At 38.2% G+C, this 23,843-nt stretch overlaps 1 protein-coding gene across 1 annotated transcript in view; it reads right to left on the bottom strand.

Moving 5' to 3' along the window:
• Window positions 1-1,145: 1,145 nt before the first annotated feature.
• The window catches only part of LOC101115117 (polyadenylate-binding protein 1-like), a 77,548-nt gene continuing 54,850 nt past the window's right edge, over window positions 1,146-23,843 (bottom strand). Inside the window, exon 3 of the mRNA XM_042249123.2 lies at window positions 1,146-2,582. Within this exon, the coding sequence (XP_042105057.1) occupies window positions 1,281-2,582 (1,302 nt within the window). The 3' untranslated portion in view covers window positions 1,146-1,280. The remainder of the gene's footprint in view (window positions 2,583-23,843) is intronic.

The following is a 23,843-nucleotide window of genomic DNA, read 5'->3' as shown; positions in this document are numbered from 1 at the left end:
CATATTTCACTGTATTCAAATATAACACCACATTTTTTTGTGTTCAAAATGTCTTTACCTGTGAGTTTGTTCTTTCAAGTCATCCTCAATAAACTTTAAGTAGGCATAATTTATGGGCTTCCCAGGTGGTGCTAGTGGTAAAGAATCTCACCTGCCAATGCAGGAAATGCTTGAAACAAGGGTTCAATCCCTGAGTCGGGAAGATCCCCTGGAGGAGCTCATGGCAATCCACTACAGTATTCTTGCCTGGAGAAACCCATGGACAGAGCACCCTGGTGGGCTTCAGTCTGTGGGGTCACAAAGAATTGGACAGGACTGAAGCAACTTAGAATGCAGGCACAGACATAATTTATATGCAATGTAATATACATTTTACGTGTACAGTTTAATGAGTTCTGACAAATGTGTATAACTGGGTAAACGCCACTATAATCAAAGATGCAGAAAGTTTTAACTACTCTAAAAGGATCCTTGGAGTTCTTTGAAGTGGAGCTCTATCCTGAATCCCAAAGCATCCATTGATCTCCTTTTTGCCATTACAGATTAATTCTCTCTCTTCTAGTAAATTAGCAAGATGGAATCATACAGTACGTGGTCTTTTGTATCTGGTTTCTTTCATTCAACATAATATTTCTGCAGTTCATCTGTATAGCTGTATATATTGGAAGTGCTTGTATTATTTAACTGCCAAGTAGTATTCCATGTATGAATATATCACAGTTTACCCATTTACTAGTCAATGGACACTGGGTATGTTTCCAAATCTGGGCTAGTACTATATGTATTTCTGTTTTTATACATCTTATTCTTATTTTTGTATTTCTTTTTTTTTCACTGTTTAAGGAATTTTTATTAAAGCAAGAATTTTATAATCCAAATTACGTTTCCTTGCTCAGTTATCAATTCTGTTATTTAAAACAGAAGTGACATTCTGAGCTATTCCACAGTAAAGAATTACAAAATTAAAGAAAGGAATGCTTTAAATTTTTGTACTTTGCTGAAAATTCTTTTTCCCACGGTCTATAAAACATTAATTTGTTTTTATATTTTACTATTTTTTTGTGTTTTTTGTTGTTTTTAAATCAATAAGTAATCTAGGACCAGCACTATGTTTGCTAGACCTGGCATTTGCTCGGTACATAAGGTTCAAAGTTTCCTTTCCTTTTTTTATTTATTTTATATTTTGCAATGTTTTTTTTTCCCATAGTATTTAAGTTTTTCGATGTTTAGGTATTTTTCTTCGGTGAAGCACGAGTTTCTTTTCATGGTCCCTGATCATTTTAAACAGTTGGAACCCCAGTGGCACTGTTAACTGCTTTCTGGGCAGCCTCTTTTGCTTGGTGGGCTTGGAGTACAGCTACAGCTTCATCAACTTTAGAACGGAGAGACTCTGGAGACTCAAGCATATGAAGTTCTAAATTATCAATCTCCAACAACATGCCAGTGATTTTACCAGCAAGAGTAGGGTGCATGGCTTGAATCAGAGGAAAGAGCCCTTCACCCAACATTTGCTTCTGCTCTTGAGGAGGGGCAGATGCCAACATGGAAGCAGTCAGAGGCTCCTGACCTTGTACATGAACAGCGGGCTGCTGCATGGTGACCTGTGGCTGTGCATTAAGATGCTGTTGAGGATTGCGAACTCCCGCCGCGTATTTGTACTGTGGAACGGTGCGAACAGCAGGAGTAGCTGCAGCTGCAGCAGCTGCGGGACGTGGACCCATCGTCTGTGTTGATGTGTTAGCAACACGCTGTGTCGACATGACTCGTGGAACCTGTGAGGAAGCTGGTCTCATAGTACTAAATGGTGGTCTAGGAGCGGCTGGGCGGATAGCACCGGGCATATTTTGGAATGGATGAGGTCTGGCACCCTGAGCAGTCCAGCGAGGACTTGGTCTTAGTTGAGCAATTTGACTAGGAGGATAGTACGCAGCACGGTTCTGAGTCTGTGGGATAGCTGCCATGAAGTAACCTGAAGGGGGTGCTGGCTGGTAGGGGTTGATTACGGGGTTGGGCACAGCTCTTACACTTGCCATCCTCTGCATATACTGGTTAGTGAGGTGAGCCTGGCGCTCTTCTTTGCGCTGAGCTAAAGCTACATACAATGGCTTGGTGGCCACAATTCTACCGTTCATTTCCGTAACTGCTTTAGTGGCTTCTTCTGGGGAGGAGAAACATACAAAACCAAAACCTTTGCTGCGACCACCCTCCATCATAACTTTTTGTGCATCTTCATGCCTTTCAAAGCTTACAAATCCAAAGCCTTTGGATTTTCCACTCTCATCAGTCATTACTTTCACACTTAAGGCAGGTCCAAACTTGCCAAAGAGATTCTTAAGGCGCTCATCATCCATGTCTTCTCCAAAATTCTTGATGTAAACATTGGTGAACTCTTTTGCCCTAGCTCCAAGTTCTGCTTCTCGTTCCTTACGAGACTTAAATCTTCCAACAAATACTTTGCGATCATTTAGAAGCATCCCATTCATTTTTTCAATAGCTCTTTCAGCTGCTTCTTGTGTCTCAAAATGCACAAACCCATAACCCTTGGAACCATTTTTTTTATTGGGTAGGTCAATTTCTTTTTGCTACATACCTAACATTAAAATTGGTGGATCATGGGGTAGGTATATTTTTAATATTTTTAGAAATTACCAAGCATATTTACAAAATGGGTCTACTGTTATGCATCCCCCACCAGCAGTATTTCAGCCATTCTAATGAATATGTAGTACTATCAAATCGTGGGTTTAATTTGCATTTCTATAATGACTAAGGATATTGAATGTCTTCTCATATACTTGATAGCCATTCAGACATCTTTGGTGAAATACCTACTTAAGTCTTCTGCTTGCTCTTTAATTTGGGTTGTTCTTATTTTTATCAATTAGTAGAACTTATTTATATATTCCGTGTCACATATATGTGTTGTAAGTATTTTCTTTTCTGTGCCTTTCCTTTTTCATATACTTAACAGTGTCTTTGCAAGAACAGTTTAGGGAGACAGTTTTTCATATTTTTCTCATATTTCTTCGTTTATTGTGAGTAAGTCACTACCTGAACTTTTTTCTAGACTGTCTTTTAATGGATGTTTGTATAGCAAGTAGCTTTGGAAGCAAGAGATGTTATCTCCCTCCAGAGCAAAAGGCAGGCGCATCAACTGTCCAGTATAATAAATGTAACGTCTCCTTCTAGACCAAAGGGCAGCCATAGGTTATTGCACATCATAGAAGATTGAGTTCCCTCCTCTGTAACGCACGTTGGCTCAGTGGTAAAGAATCCACATACCAACACGGAGATGAAGATTTGATCCCTGGTTCAGAAGATCCCCTGAGGGAGGAAATGGCAACCTATTCCAGTATTCTTGCCTGGAAAATTCCATGGAAAGAAGAGCCTGGCAGGTTATAGTCCATGGGTCACAAGGAGTCCAACATGACTCAGCACGCAAGCAAGAATGCACCTCTATCTTGCAACTAACTGCATGTTCAAATATCCATCTGCCTCATCGCTGTGGGATTTGGGAACAAAGAAAATTGGTGAAAAGATGCTAATAGTCATACTACTTGCTATGCCCTGAGTAATAAAGTTTTGACCGAGGAGTCTTAGATGACAGCATATATGAAACTATGGCAGGCTAACGCATTAGTTTGCGAGTTGGATAAAATGTGAGATCCTTCAGTTATTGGCAAGCAGACATTTGTAATTTTATGAAGTATACTTACCAATTTTTCCTTTTATAGTCATGTTTTCAGTGTGTTCTGTTAAACAAATAGCAAGGTCACTGAGATTTTCTTCTAAAATTTGTAATTCAGATTTTATGGTTAGGTTTATGATCTACGTTCTCTGCGCTCCGTTGCTTTCGTTGCGTCCGGCTCTTTACAACTGCGTGGACTGTAGCCCACAGGCTCCTCTGTCCATGAGGTTTTCTGGGCAAGAATACTGCAGTGGGTTACCATACCTCCCTCCAGGCAGTCTTCCCAGCCCAGGGATTGAATTCAGGTATCAAACATCTCCTGCCTTGGCCAGCAGCTTCTTTATTGTTAGCGCCATCTGGGAAATCCTGTCTAACATCTATCTCAAGTTAATTTTTGTATATGTTGTAAAGTATGGACAACTTCATGTTAGAAAATAATGAAATCTAGTTGTTCTAGCACCAGTTTTGAAAACAATATTCTTTACCTCTGAATTATCTTGGTACCTTTGTAATAATCAAAGGACCATGGACACATGGGTTAATTTTTGGATTCTCTATCAGTTCTTTTGTCTGTCTATATATACCCATGTACTATAGTTTCTGTACATCTTATATGTGGCAATTCAATTTCTCCAACTTTGTGATTTTTTTTTAGCTCTTCTAGGTCTTTTGATCTTTTATATACATGTTAAAGTCATCTTAGCAATTTCTGTAAAAACTCTTGCTGTTTCTCATTGGGATTGTATCACATCTGTTTATTAATTTGCGGAAATCTAAATCCAAATATTTAGTCTTCCAATCCATTAACAAAGATATATGTATTTTAGTTCCCTTTGATTTTTCTCACTAATAAAACTAATGTTTATTAGTTTTCAGTTATACTTCCTTTCATTATCTGGCTAAATATTTTTAGATGGTATTGTAAATGAAATAGGGCTTCTCTGGTGGCTCAGATGGTAAAGACTGCCTGCTATGCAGGAGAGTTTGAAACCTGGGTCAGGAAGATCCCTGGAGAAGGGAATGGCTACCCACTCTAGTATTCTTGCCTGAAGAATTCCATGGACAGAGGAGCCTGGTGGGCTACAGTCCATGGGGTCGGAAAGAGTTGGACTTGACGATTTTATAAATTTTATTTTATTTTTCATTTATTTATTGCTAGTATAGAGAAATATGATTGCTGCATCTTGACTTGGGTCATACTATTTTGCTTATTTCACTTATTAGCTCTAGTAGTTTCATGTAGATTTTTTAGGATTTTCTATATGGATGATCATGTTGTCTATGAATGAATAAAGTTTACTTCTTCATTACCTATCTATATGCCCTTTGTTTCCTTTTCTTGACTTTTTGCACACTGTGTAGTTTTGGATATTCAATCAGAAATTTAATTTCATTAATAAATATAGGGCTTTCTGCCTATTTGGTTCAGGAGTCAGTAAATTTGTTTCTTCTAAAAAAAAAATACTTCAACCAATTTGGCTTTTCTATTTCTTCTTGAATGTATTTGTAAATTATGTTTTTTAAGAACTTGTTCATTTCATCTAGGTTATTGAAATTATTGGCATATATTTTTAAAGTAAGGTTTTCATGACTTTGCTATCTTTAGCCATTCTCTTATTTTATTCCTGATCTCAGGAAACTGAGTTATCTTTTTCTTTGGCTATTGTTCAATTCAGCTAGGGTTTTAGCAATTTTGTTATCCTTCAGAAACAACTTTTTGTTTTGTTAATTTTCTCTATTTTATGTTTTTTTAAAAATTTTACTGGTTTCTGCTATTGTTATAATTTTTAACTTAAATAATGCTTAATACTGCTTCTTTTTTTATAGCTTCTTAATGGAGAATCCTGGATAACAGATATTAGACTTTTCTTTTTTTCTCATGTAAGGTCTTAAAGCTATAAATTTTCCTCCAAATAATTTTTTTAGTTGCATCCCACAAAATTTATTATATTCTCATTTCATTTTTCCTTAGTTCACATTTTCTAATTTCCATTGTGACTTTTTTAGCCTGTGTTTATTTCATCAGTGTTTTGTAGTTTTCTGTACATAAATTTTTCACCTCCATAGGTTTATTCATAAGTCTTTTATTTTTTGGTGCTGGAGTAAATGATATTGTTTTCCTAATTTTCCTTTCATACAGTTAATTGTTAGTGTACAGAAACAACTGATTTTTGCATGCTCACTTTGTATTTTTCAACGTCATTGAATTTATTACTTCTAACAATGTTGTGATGAAGCCTTCAGGATTTTCTATATATATATAAGACCATGTCTGCAAACAGGGACAATTTTACTTCTGTCTTTCCAATTGTGATACCTGTTCCTTCTCGCTCTCTCTTTTTCTAACTGCACTGACTAGGACTTCTGGCACTATATTGAATAAAAATAGGAAGAATGGGCATCTTTGCCTTGTTCCTAATACTAGAGAAAAAGTCTTAAGTTTTTTACCATTGATTAAAATGTCAATTGTGGGTTTTCACATATACCTTTCTTTTGCTGGGGTAAGTTTCAAGTTTGTTGAGAGCTTTTATCATGAAAGAACACAGAATTTTGTCAAATGCTTTTTCTGCATTTATTGAGATGGACATGTGGTTTTACATTTTGTTTTGTTAATGTAGCGTATCACATTAATTGATTTTCATACGTTGAATTGTCCATCCTTGCATCTCAGTGCTAAGCCTATTTGATCATAGTGTATGATGTTCTTAATGTGCTGTTAAATTTGGTTTGCTAGTAATTTGGCTTGCAGTATTTTGTTAAGAATTTTGGTATCTAAATCCATCAGGAGTATTGACCTATAGTTTTCTTTCTTTTTTTGTGGTGTCTTTTTCTGGCTTTGGCATTAGGGTAAAGCTAGCCTCAAACAATGAGTTTGAAAGGGTTCTCTCTCCTTCAGTTTTTTAGAAGAGTCAGATAAGGATTGGTGCTGATACATTACATATTTGGTAGAATTCACCGGTGAAGCCATCAGGTCCCAGACCTTTCTTTGACGGGGGGGGTTTAATTATTTATTCCATCTCCACAGTAGTTATGTGTTTCTTCTGACTATATTTTTCATGATTCGGTTTTGGTAGGTTGTATATTTCTAGGAAGTACCAATTTCTTCCAGGTTGTCCTATTTGTTGGTATATTGTGTTCATACTAATTGCATGATTCTTTTTACTTCTGTGGTATCAGTTGTAATGTCTCTTATTTCATTTCTGATTGTTTGTATAAGCTTCCTTTCAGTTTACATACTTAGTTTCTCTTTAAAGGGTACCTCAGGGACTTCCCCCAGTTCAGTTCAGTCACTCAGTCGTGTCCAACTCTTTGCAACCCCATGAATTGCAGCACGCCAGGCCTCCCTGTCCATCACCATCTCCCGGAGTTCACTCAGACTCACGTCTATTGAGTCAGTGATGCCATCAGCCATCTCATCCTCTGTCATCCCCTTCTCCTCCTGCCCCCAATCCCTCCCAACATCAGAGTCTTTTCCAATGAGTCAACTCTTCGCATGAGGTAGCCAAAGTACTGGAGTTTCAGTTTTAGCATCATCCCTTCCAAAGAAATCCTAGGGCTGATCTCCTTCAGAATGGACTGGTTGGATCTCCTTGTAGTCCAAGGGACTCTCAAGAGTCTTCTCCAACACTACAGTTCAAAAGCATCAATTCTTTGGCGCTCAGCCTTCTTCACTGTCCAACTCTCACATCCATACATGACCACAGGAAAAACCATAGCTGCCGGGAGCCAGCGTGAGGAACTCCGCCCGTGGCAAAGGTCATGAGGAAGGAGGCTTCGGCATACGCAAAGGCGGGATCGAGCCTCAGGAGACCCCCTGTTCTCGAGCATCTACCCCCAAAACCAAAGTCTGCCTACTTTACTGTTTCATGCTCTCACCTACACCTCTGACTTTACGGGGGCTGTCCCCCACCACCTCTCTTGGAGAAGGAATTAACTTACAGCTCCAGTTAATAAAAATTCCTGGGCATGACAAGAGTGTTTCAACTTACAAACTCCTCTGAAAGTTCTGTAGCCTGCCTGACAGGCTCGTCCAACCACATGTGATTGTTCACAGCCTCCCAACCGTGAGAGGCATGAGATGCTTTAAACTTTCTAAATACAGGTTTTTTTGAGAAGTTAGAAAATTATTAGTATAGTATAGTGGGTTGATTAGGAATTATATTGGTGAAGGGTTTATCATTTGTTGGGCAAATATTTGCTGCTAAGTCTCCATATCCCCTGCCTTTATACACGTTAATCAATACAACTAGCATATAGGAGAAATAAGTATTAACCTCTAAGATTAATCATGTTAAACCTTAGGCTAAGTAAATTCCTTTCTTGAGTGTAACCCACTGCACCTTCACCCTATAGGAATGCAACTTTATCTGGTACCTTTGGAGGGTGGCGCCTGGTTTAAGAAAATTCACCCCTGGAAGAATAAGTTTTCTGGTTGACTGACCATTATCAGAAAGAAAGGGCCATAAAATGTTAGCAGGCCCCCTGGCCAGAAGATGATGTAAAGCCACCTAAGACCTTTTTTATACATTTATATGAAGCACCTGATTTTGATAAAGGTCAGGTCTGCTGACCCCACGTGACTTTGTATTCTATCTCTATGTATAACAAAAAGTATATAAGCAAACCTGGAAAATAAAGAAAACAGATCAGTTCCTGGAAAGACTGGTCTCCTCATGTTGTTCTTTCTCTCATTTTCTGGCTGAAATCCCATCTGGAGCATGGATGCCCGCCAAGCCTGCTAATTATGCCTGGGCTTCTAAGATCTGACTGGGGAGGCCTTAGTGTCTCCTCTCCTTTGGGAGAACGGAAAGATGCCTGTGGCCTATGTAGGTGGTGCAAACCTCTTCTCTCGAGGTTTTATTGGTATTCCACGTAAACCAAGTTATTCAGCCTCTTTTTCTCCACTAATATTTCCTACTATACTATCCTTTTCTAATCTTTATAGCTGTAATTAAATAAGTTATTTCCTAGGATGCCGACTCCATCCCCGCTTCAAATTCCCTGGATTCACCAGGGCTGGACTCCGGCACATAGCCTTGACTAGATGGACCTTAGTCAGCAAAGTAATGTCTCTGCTGCTAGTGGCCCAGTTAAGAATCCACCTTCCAGTGCAGGAGACGCAGGTTCGATCCCTGGTCAAAAAACTAAGATCCCACATACCACAGGCAACCTAGCCCAAGTCCTGCCAGAACAAAAGATCCCACATGGCCTGAACAGATGCTGCAATGAACGTCCCGTGTGCTGCAAGGCAACGGAGATCCAATGCAGCCAAATAAACAGACAAATATATATATATATTTTAAATGATACCTCATTTATTTGTAACTTCCATACATTTGTGTTGAGACCATTGTATTTTACATATTTATGATCCAGATATGAAAAAAAAAAATCAGACAAGATCTCTCCCTTTGTGGATCTTGGAATTTATTGGTATGGTTATGATAATAACGTTTTCTGAAACGTAATAACGCTTATGTTTTCTGAAATAATATGAACCTATGTCAATGCTAAATTCAATTCTCTTTATTTCCTTTGTTCATATCCAAACTCATAAAGCCCAGATAAATTTCCTCTCCTTCTATACTGCTTTCTTCCTCTGCCCAATGAATGTCTCCCTTTTTCTTAGGTATTATATTATCATCTGTACCAATGTGCAGGCTTTATATCACACACTCTCAGTTTAATTAATCAAATATACTACCAAGACATATTTATTCTGTATTATAGTATCATTTTGGAACACATTTTCCACACCGGAATATTTTCTTTGGATCTGTCAAAGATAGAGCCAAGCATTAAAGTGGTGAAAACAGATTCTATTCAGTGACTACTGATGATAGGGGAAAGGGCTGAGCTCCATTCCAGTTTGTGCAAAACTGACTACGCGTTTTAAAGGGATAATGAGGGATTAGGGAAGGAGAGAGCTCAAACTGTGTCAGGGGAGTGGGAAGCTATGAAAAGTTGGGGAAGAGTGTCCATCAGTAGACAAGCACTTAGGCCACCTGCCTCTCCTGGCTAGCAATGATGGAAACTAGGATTATACCCTCCCCCAGAGCCTGGGAGACAGAGGTCCTATCCTTTCTAAAGTTTACATTTTGAAAGAATGGCTTTCAGTCCTTGAGAAATCCACTTCATGGTCATAGGAACTATACACACATATGTCTCAAAGGGATGAATGAAGGATTTATAACTATAAGCTAATTTTTTTTTTTAGTACATTTTCTAGGGGAGGTGGCAGGAGCCTACTGTCAAGCATTAGCTAGAACAAACTTGAATATCTTTTCTTGGGCTTTTTCAGGCAGGAACTCAAAGAAGGCCTGGGTCATCCTAGCATTGTGGCCTTAGGCTGCCAACCAAAAGCCTTGAGTGGTTTGGTAAAGTCTCTTGATGTAGAGGTTTGAAGGAATTGTTACATACTGAGAGTTAAGGTAAGGAGCAGTGGCTGTGCTTTGCTAGAACAGCTGTGAAGAGATACCCCATGTCCAAGGTAAGAAAAACCCAAGTAAGATGGTAGGTGTTGTGAGAGGGCATCAGAGAGCAGACACACTGAAACCATAATCACAGAAAACTAGCCAATCTGATCACACGGACCACAGCCTTGTCTAACTCAATGAAACTAAGCCATGCAGTGTGGGGCCACCAAAGACGGGAGGGTCATGGTAGACAGGTCTGACAGAATGTGGTCCACTGGAGAAGGGAATGACAAACTACTTCAATATTCTTGCCTTGAGAACCCCATGAACAGTATGAAAAGGCAAAATGCTAGGATACTGAAAGAGGAACTCCCCAGGTCGGTAGGTGCCCAATATGCTACAGGAGATCACTGGAGAAATAACTCTAGAAAGAATGAAGTGATGGAGCCAAAGCAAGCACAATACCCAGCTGTGGATGTGACTGGTGATAGAAGCAAGGTCCGATGCTCTAATGAGCAATATTGCATAGGAACCTGGAATGTCAGATCCATGAATCAAGGCAAATTGGAAGTGATCAAACAGGAGATGGCAAGAGTGAACATCGACATTTTAGGAATCAGCGAACTAAAATGGACTGGAATGGGTGAGTTTAACTCAGATGACCGTTATATGTACTACTGTGGGCAGGAATCCCTTAGAAGAAATGGAGTAGCCATCATGGTCAACAGAAGAGTCCGAAATGCAGTACTTGGATGCAATCTCAAAAAGGACAGAATGATCTCTGTTTGTTTCCAAGGCAAACCGTTTAATATCACAGTAATCTAAGCCTATGCCCCAACCAGTAACACTGAAAAGCTGAAGTTGAATGGTACTATGAAGACCGGTAAGACCTTTTAGAACTAACACCCAAAAAAGATGTCCTTTTCACTATAGGTGACTGGAATGCAAAAGTAGGAAGTCAAGAAACACCTGGAGTAACAGGCAAATTTGGCCTTAGAATATGGACTGAAGCAGGGCAAAGGCTAATAGAGTTTGCCAAGAGAACACACTGGTCATAGCAAGCACCCTCTTCCAACAACACAAGAGAAGACTCTACACATGGACATCACCAGATGATTAAAACCAAGATCAGATTGATTATATTCTTTGCAGCCAAAGATGGAGAAGCTCTATACAGTCAGCAAAAATAAGACTGGGAGCTGACTGTGGCTCAGATCATGATCTCCTTATTGCTAAATTCAGACTTAAATTGAAGAAAGTAGGGGAAACCTCTAGACCATTCAGGTATGACCTAAATCAAATCCCTTATGATTATACAGTAGAAATGACAAATAGATTCAAGGGATTAGATCTGATAGATAGAATGCCTGATGAACTATGGATGGAGGTTCGTGACATTGTACAGGAGACAGGGCTCAAGACCATCCCCATGGAAAAGAAACGCAAAAAAGCAAAATGGCTGTCTGAGGAGGCCTTACAAATAGCTGTGAAAAGAAGAGAGGCGAAAAGCAAAGGAGAAAAGGAAAGATATAAGCATCTGAATGCAGAGTTCCAAAGAATAGCAAGAAGAGATAAGAAAGCCTTCTTCAGCAATCAGTGCAAAGATATAGAGGAAAACAACAGAAAGGGAAAGACTAGAGATCTCTTCAAGAAAATTAGAGACACCAAGGGAACATTTCACGCAGAGATGGGCTCAATAAAACAGAAATGGTATGGACCTAACAGGAGCAGAAGATATTAAGAAGAGGTGACAAGAATACACAGAAGAACTGTACATAAAAGATCGTCATGACCAAGATAATCACGATGGTATGATCACTCACCTAGAACCAGACATCCTGGAATGTGAAGTCAAGTGGGCCTTTGAAAGCATCATTATGAACAAAGCTAGTGGAGGTGATGGAATTCCAGTGGAGCTGTTTCAAATCCTGAAAGATGATGCTGTGAAAGTGCTGCATTCAATATGTCAGCAAATTTGGAAAACTCAGCAGTGGCCACAGGACTAGAATAGGTGAGTTTTCATTCCAATCCCAAAGAAAGGCAATGCCAAAGAATGGTCTAACTACTGCACAATTGCACTCATCTCATACGCTAGTAAAGGAATGCTCAAAATTCTCCAGTCCAGGCTTCAGCAATACGTGAACCATGAACTTTCAGAAGTTCAAGCTGGTTTTAGAAAAGGCAGAGGAACCAGAGATCAAATTGCCAACATCTGCTGGATCATGGATAAAGCAAGAGAGTTCCAGAAAAACATATATTTCTGCTTTATTGACTATGCCAAATCTTTTGACTGTGTGGATTACAATAAACTGTGGAAAATTCTGAGAGAGATGGGAATACAGACCACCTGACCTGCCTCTTGAGAAACCTATATGCAGGTCAGGAAGCAACAGTTAGAACTGGACATGGAACAACAGACAGGTTCCAAATAGGAAAAGGAGTATGTCAAGACTGTATATTGTCACCCTGCCTATTTAAATTCTATGCAGAGTATATCATGAGAAACGCTGGGCTGGAAGAAGCACAAGCTGGAATCAAGATTGCCGGGAGAAATATCAATAACCTCAGATATGCAGATGACACCACCCTTATGGAAGAAAGTGAAGAGGAACTAAAAGCCTCTTGATGAAAGAGAAAGAGGAGAGTGAAAAGTTGGCTTAAAGCTCAACATTCAGAAAACTAAAATCATGGCATCCAGTCCCATCACTTCATGGGAAATAGATGGGGAAACAGTGGAAACAGTGTCAGACTTTATTTTGGGGGGCTCCAAAATCACTGCAGATGGTGATTGGAGCCATGTAATGAAAAGACACTTACTCCTTGGAAGGAAAGTTATGACCAACATAGAGAGCATATTCAAAAGCAGAAATATTACTTTGCCACAAAAGTCTGTCTAGTCAAGGCTATGGTTTTTCCACTGGTCATGTATGGATGTGAGAGTTGGACTGCGAAGAAAGCTGAGTGCTGAAGAATCGATGCTTTTAAACTGTGGTGTGGAGAAGACACTTGAGAGTCCCTTGGACTGCAAAGAGATCCAACCAGTCCATCCTAAAGGAAACCAGTCCTGGCTGTTCATTTGAAGGACTGATGTTAAGGCTGACATTCCAATACTTTGGCCACGTGATGTAAAGAGTTGACTCACTGGAAAAGACACTGATGCTGGGAGGGCTTGGGTGCAGGAGGAGAAGGGGAGGACAGAGGATGAGATGACTAGATGGCTAGATGGCATCACCGACTTGTTGCGCGTGAGTTTGGTTGAACTCCAGGAGTTGGTGATGGACAGGGAGGCCTGACATGCTGCAATTCATGGGGTTGCGTAAAGTTGGACACAACTGAGCGACTGAACTGAACTGAGAGTTTGTTTGTAGTTCTTAGCTTCCATCTTTGCATTCCAAATTAGTTTATGTATGAATAGTCCTTTATTATTTGGTGGTCCTTTTAAATTTTAATATTTATTTTGATAAATATATTTTAAGTTTTGAGGAAAGCTATGTTTATATAACATTGCACGGATCAGAAAGAAAAATGTTCAAAAATTAATCCTATTTCCCTAAAAGATAGTTTTTCAAAGTCATTGCAGTTTTATTTTTTATTTTCATGGTATTTAAAATTTTTTTATATTATAGTTGATCAACAATGTCCTTAGTTTCAGATGTACAGCAAAGTGATTCAGTTATACATAAACATCCATCTATTCTTTTTCAAGTTCTTTTCCCATTTAGGTTATTATAGAATATTGAGTAGTTTTCTGGGCTACATATAGTAGGTCCTTATTGGTTGTCAATTTTAAAGATAGTAGTGTGTACACAGGAATCCCAAACTCCCAGTCTATCCCTCCTCCCACTCTGGTAACCATATTTATTCTCTAAGTCTGTGAGTTTGTTTCTGTTTTGTAAATTACTTCATTTGTATCATTCATTTTTTAGTTTCCACAGATAAGTGATGTCCTATGATATTTGTCCTCTAATGATAATAGTCCTTTAATAGCCAGATTCCAATTCTTGTTTTCTGTTGGTATTGACTGGCCTGTTCTGCTCATTGCTGCATACTGAAGATCTGGTGCAAGGGCTGCTGTGTGTGGTTGAGCAGTTTACGTACTACACAAATATGCCTGGATGAAGAGCGAGGGAGAGCTTAAATTCAGCTTGTGCTTTGCATGCTGTGAGTTCCAACACCAGCAATCATATCTTCCAAATCACATAAATATTCATGCGACCTACTGGTTACCCTGCTAACGTCAATGCCTAGGTCACAGGGTTCTAAATGATACCAGATAGACATCTTCTAACCTTTTGTTCTGAAGAGCTGACATAAAAGCAGCTTTAAGCTGAAATTTTCAATAATTACCTTGGCTTTTGCTTTTGTTGTGCAACCAGAGAAACTCACATTTGCTAAGGTTCAGGTTTTTTGTGCGCTTGGAGCACAAGTGAGTTCTTTGTAAGAGTCTGATTAGATTCCACTGAAGGTCTTCAAAAGAATGGCGCTGTAGCCGGGGGCCTCTCAAACATAATCACTACCTTAGTAACCAACGTCACAACGAAGAGAAACAGATTCCCTTAGGGGAGTTGAGTGTCTCTTTGTTGATTTTGCTTTGAGATTGCGGTAGATTTATCTGCTTGCCATGAAATTAGAAGACGCTTGCTCCTTGGAAGGAAAGTTGTGACCAACCTAGACAGCATATTTACTTTGCCAACAAAGGTCCATCTAGTCAAGGCTATGGTTTTCCCAGTGGTTCTGTATGGATGTGAGAGTTGGACTATAAAGAAAGCTGAGCGCCGAAGAATTGATGCTTTTGAACTGTGGTGTTGGAGAAGACTCTTGAGAGTCCCTTGGACTCCACGGAGATCCAGCCAGTCCATCCTAAAGGAGATCAGTCCTGGGTATTCATTGGAAGGATTGATGTTGAAGCTGAAACTCCAATACTTTGGCCACCTGATGCGGAGAGCTCACTCATTTGAAAAGACCCTGATGCTCGGAAAGATTGAGGGCAGGAGGAAAAGTGGACGACAGAGGATGAGATGGTTGGATGGCATCACTGACTCAATGGACATGGCTTTGGGTGGACTCCAGGAGTTGGTGATGGACAGGGAGGCGTGGCGTGCTGTGGTTCATAGGGTCACAAAGAGTTGGACACGACTAAGCAACTGAACTGAACTGAACTATCTGCTTGTATTGTCATTTTCCATAGAAATTTATGCAGAGAAATTTTCACGTAGGGTCATGATTTGTTCTTGAGTAATGCCAATTCTTTTTTTTACATTCATGGGGATTTTGTTAGATTTTGAAAGTGTGTGTGTGTTTTTCACCTCAGTAAAGTGTTTAATTCCTTCATGTACCAACTTGTACATTCCTATTAATCCATCCCCAATTTTTCTCTACCAAAACATAAAAAGTTAAAGACCATTTTGATTTTTTTCAGTGTCATAACTTTGCGTTTAAGATTCCATAGGAAGTAATGAATAAACAGCAGTGAGAATAGAAAGTGATATATTGGCTTAAACAGCAGTGAGAATAGAAAGTGATATATTTGCTTAGATCAAGAAAATTAATTTTTAAAGTTCTTCATGGTAGTATAAGATATTTAATTTTTTGGAAAAAATATGGAAAGGCTAAAAGCTCGATGTATATCAACATCCTATGCCAACCTCAACTTTACTGATATCTATGTTTCAGACTCTGTATAATTGACCAAACTGGCTTTTTTCCCCCAGTTTTTGCCTGAAATCAAAATAGATTCCAAGGTCTCCCATTAAGCTTCAGAGAGGTAAATTGCTGCCCATTGCTAAGAAGCAAAGACTCTTATTTGTCTGTTTCAAAATTCATCAGAGCATATTCCTCAGTTACCATGGAAGCTGTCTCAAGCTAAATTTGAGAGGGTATCTGGGCAGAACTGAAATACCAACAATAATAGAAAGAACCAGGTTTTAATTCTTCTGGAAATTATTTGCATATTTTTTTTCCTTCCCTGAGGTGCCAAATTATTTAGACTGCATTGATCTGACTTGGCTATTAATGATTCTGAAGAAATACATGTGGGAAATTTTTTGATAGGAAAAAAATTAAAGAGTTGGAAACAAAAGCTGATAGAATCCACATTGACAAACAAGTTTTAGTTTTTCAAAGTTGAGCATTTCAGTTATGTAGGTTTCACTATTGATTTCATCAATTGTATTCAAAAGTGAATGCTATAATAATTCATGCTAGTTTGTATCTATATTGTTCTCCGGTAAATAAGTAACAATCAATTTATTTTTAAAAGCTCTTCATAATCCTTAGCATTTAATATAATTAAATTTTTAGTCAATTTCTCAAAAATACTGCCTAATATGCAAGTTTAACTGATATTCATAGGTTTGTCTTACTTGGCACAGTTACAGGCATTGTTACAACAAACTGAACATTTTTCCAGTATCAAAAATTCATAGTTGTAATATAAAGAACATATTAGTTTTTCAGATCAGGTGTAAAATTAGATACAGTTATGACAACTATTTCTTTGTTCCCCTGTGGTAGAAATATCTCTTTAAATTTTAGCTTCTTTTTTATGTGTTCATAAACATAAGAATTTTATTTTGAATTTTTTTTTCCTTGTTGGAAAAATTTAGAGAAGACAATAAATTATGAAATAGAAGAGAAAGAACTTAGACAATTTTCTCAAAGTCAGCCCAGCCCTCTGGTTGGAGGAAAGCTGTCCGAGGTGATTTCTTAATTATTGTATCGTGTCATACTGTACTGTGAATGTTGTCAGAACTGAGGTTCTGAGTCCCTGATGCAGTGTGGCTGGCCTTTCCACTTGACTCATTTATGTCACCTTTGTATCTGAAGACTATCCAAATGGTAGTGCTATGCATTAATGTGTCACTTAAAGTAGTTGAAAAACCCCAAAGCTTACTAGGTTTGTTGGTCTTCTGGTTACAAGCATACTCTGCCTCAGTAATAAAAGCAGTGCTTTAGTAAAAGTATGATAAACCCTCAAGTTTTCTGAATATCTGTATTTCAGAAACTGCAATATGGGTGGCCATAACTAAATATTTTGAACAGAAAATATGTGGGAAACAATTAGATGTTGACTACATGGTGCTTGTCATGTAACATAGATTTGAATGGACATGGACCTTGCTGTTTATCCATCCTATATATAATAATTTGCCTCTGCTGATGCCAAACTCCCAATCCTTTTCTTCCCCACCCACCTCCCCCTGGTCACTCACAAGTCTCTTCTCTATGCCCATGAGTCTGTTTCTGTGTAGATTTCACTTGTAAATGTTATCTCTTTCTGACTTACTTTACTTAGGATGATAATCTCCAGGAAGGACCACTGTCATGAAACTTTATTCCTAGGCTGCCTGAGTAGCCAGATGATTTGTTGTTTATTAATCTGTCTACATATTTATCTAATGAAATTCACCATAGTAGTTATTCTGCCCTTGTTGCATGTATGTCAAATATCTATATGTAATGTACTTTGATCATGTCATGATTGTATCACAAGAGGTGCAATTTATAAAGTTCACTACTTGATAAATTATTCCTCTCTGGTAGAAAAGATAATAAATTATTATTATGTTAATTGATTACATTGTTTCCCCTCATATAACCCACAGACTGAAATCGATTTTGTTCCCTTGAAGATAATACTTAATGAGAGGTGATTAAATATGATTTTCATTAATGAAATAGATTTTGTTTCAAGTGTAAATGTTAAACAAAAGCATCTTCTGCAACTGATATCTGCTTAAAAGCTCTGAAAGCTTATGTATATTCAACTCATTCATCTATCACAGGGTCAAACTATTCAACTTTGCAAAAATTAAGCCATCTATGTCTTGTCACCACTGATCCTAGCTCACAAATACTGTCTTGCACCCCTGTCGTAAATAAGTTAGGACATATGTAACAGTAAGGAAGAGGGGAATGCTAGTGACGGTGATGTAGCCCTCAACCAGAGTGTTTAGGCATAAATATATATATTTTTTCAGTAACCTGGTTTAGAAGGTGAGATAAGTATGTGGAAGTTCTCACTTGGAAAAGTAAATTACTTTGAATCATTTTATTATAGCATGACTCTCATACAGATGTAGAATAACCATGTATCAAAGATGTCTTTGACTTAATTAGGGTGGCAGTAGATGGTTAATCTTGCCTAAAGAACCTTTGGAATATATACATGGAGAAAGAGAGCTAGAGAGAAGCTCTCTAGAGAAGGAGATTAACATTGATTTATTTCAAGTCAGTCAGGAAAAAAAAACTTGCTGAAATAAGTACTCAGTGAGAGAGAAAACTGATTAATATCCTACAGGGCAATAAAACCGTAATCTTTTGTATTATCTTTTCTACCACTTGCACCTCTACTGGAAAAACATTCTGTATCATCGACATACAATTCACAGAATCTGGGTCCCAATCAAAGGTAACTAGTAAGTTAAACAAAGGTTTATCCCCTAGAGGATTAGATAATCCTTGGGTGGTCCCATCAGACAGTGTTCAGCAGGATACTGAAATGACATTCAGTCATGCTTTTATCCTATCTCGAAGAGGTGTAATTTTCTTGGCAGTACCAGTTTCTTTCCCCAGTATCTAAAGACTGCTTTCTGTGCTTGTCGCATCATCATGCTTTAGTAGGAAACTCCTGTTTTGAACTTAATTCTCCCCCTTTGCATCACAGAATATGCAGTCCTGAACAAAGTGGGAAATAACTTTCTTTCTGAAATTTTTCTGAGGTTATGCAGAATTTTAATGTCAGGAAAGAGTCTTTGATTTTAATAGTCCCCAAAATAGAGAAAAAGGAATAAACTCTATATTTATATAAATATGACAAAAGGGCCCTATCTTCCTGTGCCTTATTGAGAAATCATAAACAAGGTGAAGACCTTTATTATTTGAACATTGCTCCTAATATGTATAAATATTTTAAATTTATGATACATTTTGAGTTTCTTAGATTTTGCTTTGCTTAGATTTATGTTATGTCCTGGCTACCATTACTTGATCATCATTGGCATAACTTGTTCAATCTTATACTTGAAATTTCTCATTTCAGGAAACTTTCCGCCCTCCAGATCCACAACTGTCACATATTGCACTGAATTTTGTTTATCTCACAAGGCACATTTCCCTTTTCAGAACAAAAGTAATTTATATGAGACCTATGTTTTAAATGCGAGATTTATTTGAACCTACAGCAGGAAGAACTAATGTCCTTTACTCAATAAAGTTGAAAACCCAACTCCACAATGTATTGTTTCTGCAAAGAATTTTTATTAAAAAATATTGCAATAAAAGATTACAGAATAGCATATTGAAGAGCATATGGAGAAGTTTTTGCCTGAAGGAGTAAAAACATTAAATGACTTTGAATCATTTTATCAAAAAAATGTTGCAAACCAAGTGAGTGAAAAGTGAAGTCACTCAGTCGTGTCAGACTCTTTGCAACCCCATGGACTGCAGCCCACCAGGCTCCCCTATCCATGAGATTTTCCAGGCAAGAGTACTGGAGTGGGTTGCCATTTCCTTCTCCAAAGAATGAATACTAGATAATAACTAGATACAGTTGACCTTGTTGTTGTTGTTGTTCAGTCTCTCAGTTGTGTCCGATTCTTTGCAACTCTGTGGACTTAGGCACGCCAGGCTTCCCTGTCCTTCACCATCTCCCGGAGCTTGCTCAAACTCACTAGAAAGTCTAAATTGACCTTTTTAGACTGCTAAGAGTTTATACGTACAGTCCAAATCAAGTGGACTTTTCATACTTCAGCGTATACTTTAAAATATAAACTTTATTTTTTAAGATCAGTTTTAGATTTACAAAAAAAGATGATAATGCTTTACAGAATGCTTTACCCTCCCACCCAGTTCTCCTTATTCACATTGTATCAGTATGATAGCAGGTGGCGCTAGTGGTAAAGAATCTACCTGCTAAAGCAGGAGACGCAAGAGGCATGGGTTTGATCCCTGGAACAGAAAGATCCCCTGGAGCAAGGCACAGCAACCCACGCCAGCATTCTTGCCTGTAAAATTTCAAGGACAGAGGAGCCTGGCTGTCTCTAGTTCATGGGGCTGCAAAGAGTCAGACGTGACAGTGACTGAACGCACACTTCAACGCTAACCTCAGTCAGCTGCCTTAGGTATTGTTTGCCAGGTTCCTCCACAGTAAAGATGCTTTCCCCTCTCCTTTCTATATTGTGTACTTTGGAAGCAAGTTGCTATGTACAGTCCACATTAAAAGAGTGGACTCTTTATTGCCTCCATTTCTTGACATCAGAGTATTTGCAAAAATTATTTGAAACTCTGCACAAGAAATTTGTCTCTTCTGTCCTTTATTTAATCATTTAGTTCTGTAAGAATGGACTTGTAGATATTTATTTCATACTTTGTGTTACAGCCTGTACTGTTTGTTGTTGTTGCTGTTGTTGTTTTGTTTTTTAGTTGCCCAGGTTGTTGCAGCTCTGACCACTGGTCAGACTTTCATTTTGCTTGTGTGTCCCTTTGACGTGTCCCATCATGTGGGGTTTCGATTTTGTTTTGGCCACTTTTATATTTCTAGCACTATAATATGCTCCAGGATTATCTTATTTCCTGCTCCTGCACTAGAACCAGCCATTTCTCCCAGGGCCCCTGGCTCCCCATCGCCACTGGAGCGTCACTGCTTCAAGCCCTCTTGGCTGACAGAGCAAGAGATACATATGTGTCTATCAACCACTGGGTAAACACATATACTCATTTCTCTATATATAATCATCTTGTATTTATTTTAAATTAAACATGAGTTTATAATCAAATCTCAGTCCTGATCCATTGCCACAACAAATGCTTTTTGTGAAGAAGAGAAATTTTTTTTTTCTTATAATGGAGTTGCTCAGTTCAAACCCTATTTAAGTTGTAATTTTGAATTTGATTTCAACATTAGCCTCAGTTTTGCTTTTTATAAAAAGTTATTAAAATAGACTCATTTAAATATATCAGCCTAGCATTTGGTTGATTAAAGTTGAATACCTATTATCTTCTAGGTACACAATATTATTATTTAGTAATATCTAGATATAAGGGCTTCCCTGGTGGCTCACATGGTAAAGAATCTGCCTGCAATGCAGGAGACCGAGGCTCAGTCCTTGAGCTGGGAAGATCTCCTGGAGAAGGGAACGGCTACCCACTTTAGTAGTCTTGCCTAGAGAATTCCATGGTCAGAGAAGCCTGGAGGGCTACAGTCTACAGGGTCTCAAAGAGTCAGACACGACTGAGCGACTAACACTTTCACTTTTTTTCATCTAAATATAATCATCAACTTTTTTTTTCCAGTTTCAATGGGATCTTTTTATTTATTTAAATCATCTACTTATGTCTTTTAGTTTGATTATGAAAGGAAAAGAGAAGTTCTAAAGAGGTAGCTTGGCCTGATGATAAGTTCATTCTCTCATTAAGTCTTCATTTTAAAAAAAAATTTGCTTAGTGAAAAATAAATACAGAAAAAATCACAACAAACAAACAAACAAAACAAGATAGTAAATGAGTTAAGGGAAATATTAGAAAAATGCAAAATTAGAATGGATTGTACCTATTGTTCCTTCACTGTATTTTTGCTAGTTTTGAAAATCACTAATAAGTGATTAGATTCAAGGGATTTCAGTATCAGATAGAAAGTGACATTAGACTTAAGTAAGAACTTGACTTAGAGATTCAGTAATTTTGTGTTTGTAGGTACTTTGTATGGCAATTCTAATCCAAACATAAAGATCTATATCTTTGTTGCTGTTGTTGTTGAGCTGCCAAGGTCCTGCCCTTTGCGACCCCATGGACTGCAAGTAACTACAGGCCTCCCTGTCCTTCATCATCTCTCGGAGTTTTCCCAAGTTCATCTACATTGAGTCAGTGATGCCATTCAACCATCTCATCCTCTGTCGTCCCCTTCTTCTCGCACCTTCAATCTTTCCCAGCATCAGGGTCTTTTCCAATGAGTTGGTTCTTTGCATCAGGTGGCCAAAGTATTGGAACTTCAGCTTCAGAATCAGTCCTTCCAATGCATATTCAGAGTTGATTTCCTTTAGGATTGATTGGTTTGATCTCCTTGCAGTCCAAAGGACTCTCTGAAATCAAGAAGTGTGTTGCCTCCAGCTTTATTCTTTTCACTCAAGATTGCTTTGCTATTCAAGTCTTTTGTGGTTCCATACAAATTATAGGATTTTTTTCTACTTCTGTTAAAAAATATCATTGGAATTTTGATGGTCATTGCATCGAAATCTGTGGATCAGAATTCAATCTTTGGGTAGTATAGACATTTAAACTATATTGATTTTCCAATCCTTGAGGATGGAATATTTTTGCATTTGTTTGTATCTTCTTCACTTTATTTCAATAATATTACAGCTTTCAGTGTATTGATCTTTCACCTTCTTGTTTAAACTTATTCCTAAGTATTTTATGAAATGAGGTTTGTGACATTGTACAGGAGACAGGGATCAAGACCATCCCCATGGAAAAGAAATGCAAAAAAAGCAAAATGGCTGTCTGGGAAGGCCTTACAAATAGCTGTGAAAAGAAGAGAAGTGAAAAGCAAAGGAGAAAAGGAAAGATATAAGCATCTGAATGCAGAGTTCCAAAGATTAGCAAGAAGAGATAAGAAAGCCTTCTTCAGCTATCAATGCAAAGAAATAGAGGAAAAGAACAGAATGGGAAAGACTAGAGATCTCTTCAAGAAAATTAGAGACACCAAGGGAACATTTCATGCAAAGATGGGCTCGATAAAGGACAGAAATGGTATGGACCTAACAGAAGCAGAAGATATTAAGAAGAGGTGGCAAGAATACACGGAAGAACTACACAAAAAAGGTCTTCATGACCCAGATAATCATGATGATGTGATCACTAATGTAGAGCCAGACATCTGGAATGTGAAGTCAAGTGGGCCTTAGAAAGCATCACTATGAACAAAGCTAGTGGAGGTGATGGAATTCCAGTTGAGCTGTTTCAAATCCTGAAAGATGATGCTGTGAAAGGGCAGCACTCAATATGCCAGCAAATTTGGAAAACTCTGCAGTGGCCACAGGACTGGAAAAGGTCAGTTTTCATTCCAATCCCAAAGAAAGGCAATGCCAAAGAATGCTCAAACTACCGCACAATTGCACTCATCTCACATGCTAGTCAAGTAATGCTCAAAATTCTCCATGCCAGGCTTCAGCAATCTGTGAACCGTGAACTTTCAGAAGTTCAAGCTGGTTTTAGAAAAGGCAGAGGAACCAGAGTTCAAATTGCCAACATCCACTGGATCATGGATAAAGCAAGAGAGTTCCAGAAAAACATCAATTTCTGCTTTATTGACTATGCCAAAGCCTTTGACTGTGTGGATCCCAATAAACTGTGGAAAATTCTGAAAGAGATGGGAATACAAGACCACCTGACCTGCCTCCTGAGAAATCTGTATGCAGGTCAGGAAGCAACACTTAGAAATGGACATGGAACAATAGACTGGTTCCAAATAGGAAAAGGACTATGTCCAGGCTGTATTTTGTCACCCTGCTTATTTAACTTATATGCAGAGTACATCATGAGAAACACTGGACTGGAAGAAACACAAGCTGAAATCAAGGTTGCCAGGAGAAATATCAATAACTTCAGATATGCAGATGACACCACCCTTATGGCAGAAACTGAAGAGGAGCTTAAAAGCCTCTTGATGAAAGTGAAAGAGGAGAGTGAAAAAGTTGGCTTAAAACTCAACATTCAGAAAACTAAGAACATATCATCTGGTC

Source organism: Ovis aries, chromosome 4, assembly GCF_016772045.2.
Source record: "Ovis aries strain OAR_USU_Benz2616 breed Rambouillet chromosome 4, ARS-UI_Ramb_v3.0, whole genome shotgun sequence".
Taxonomy (NCBI): domain Eukaryota; kingdom Metazoa; phylum Chordata; class Mammalia; order Artiodactyla; family Bovidae; genus Ovis; species Ovis aries.
Note: the sequence above shows the minus strand (reverse complement) of the source record. Positions and strands in the feature narration are given on the sequence as shown.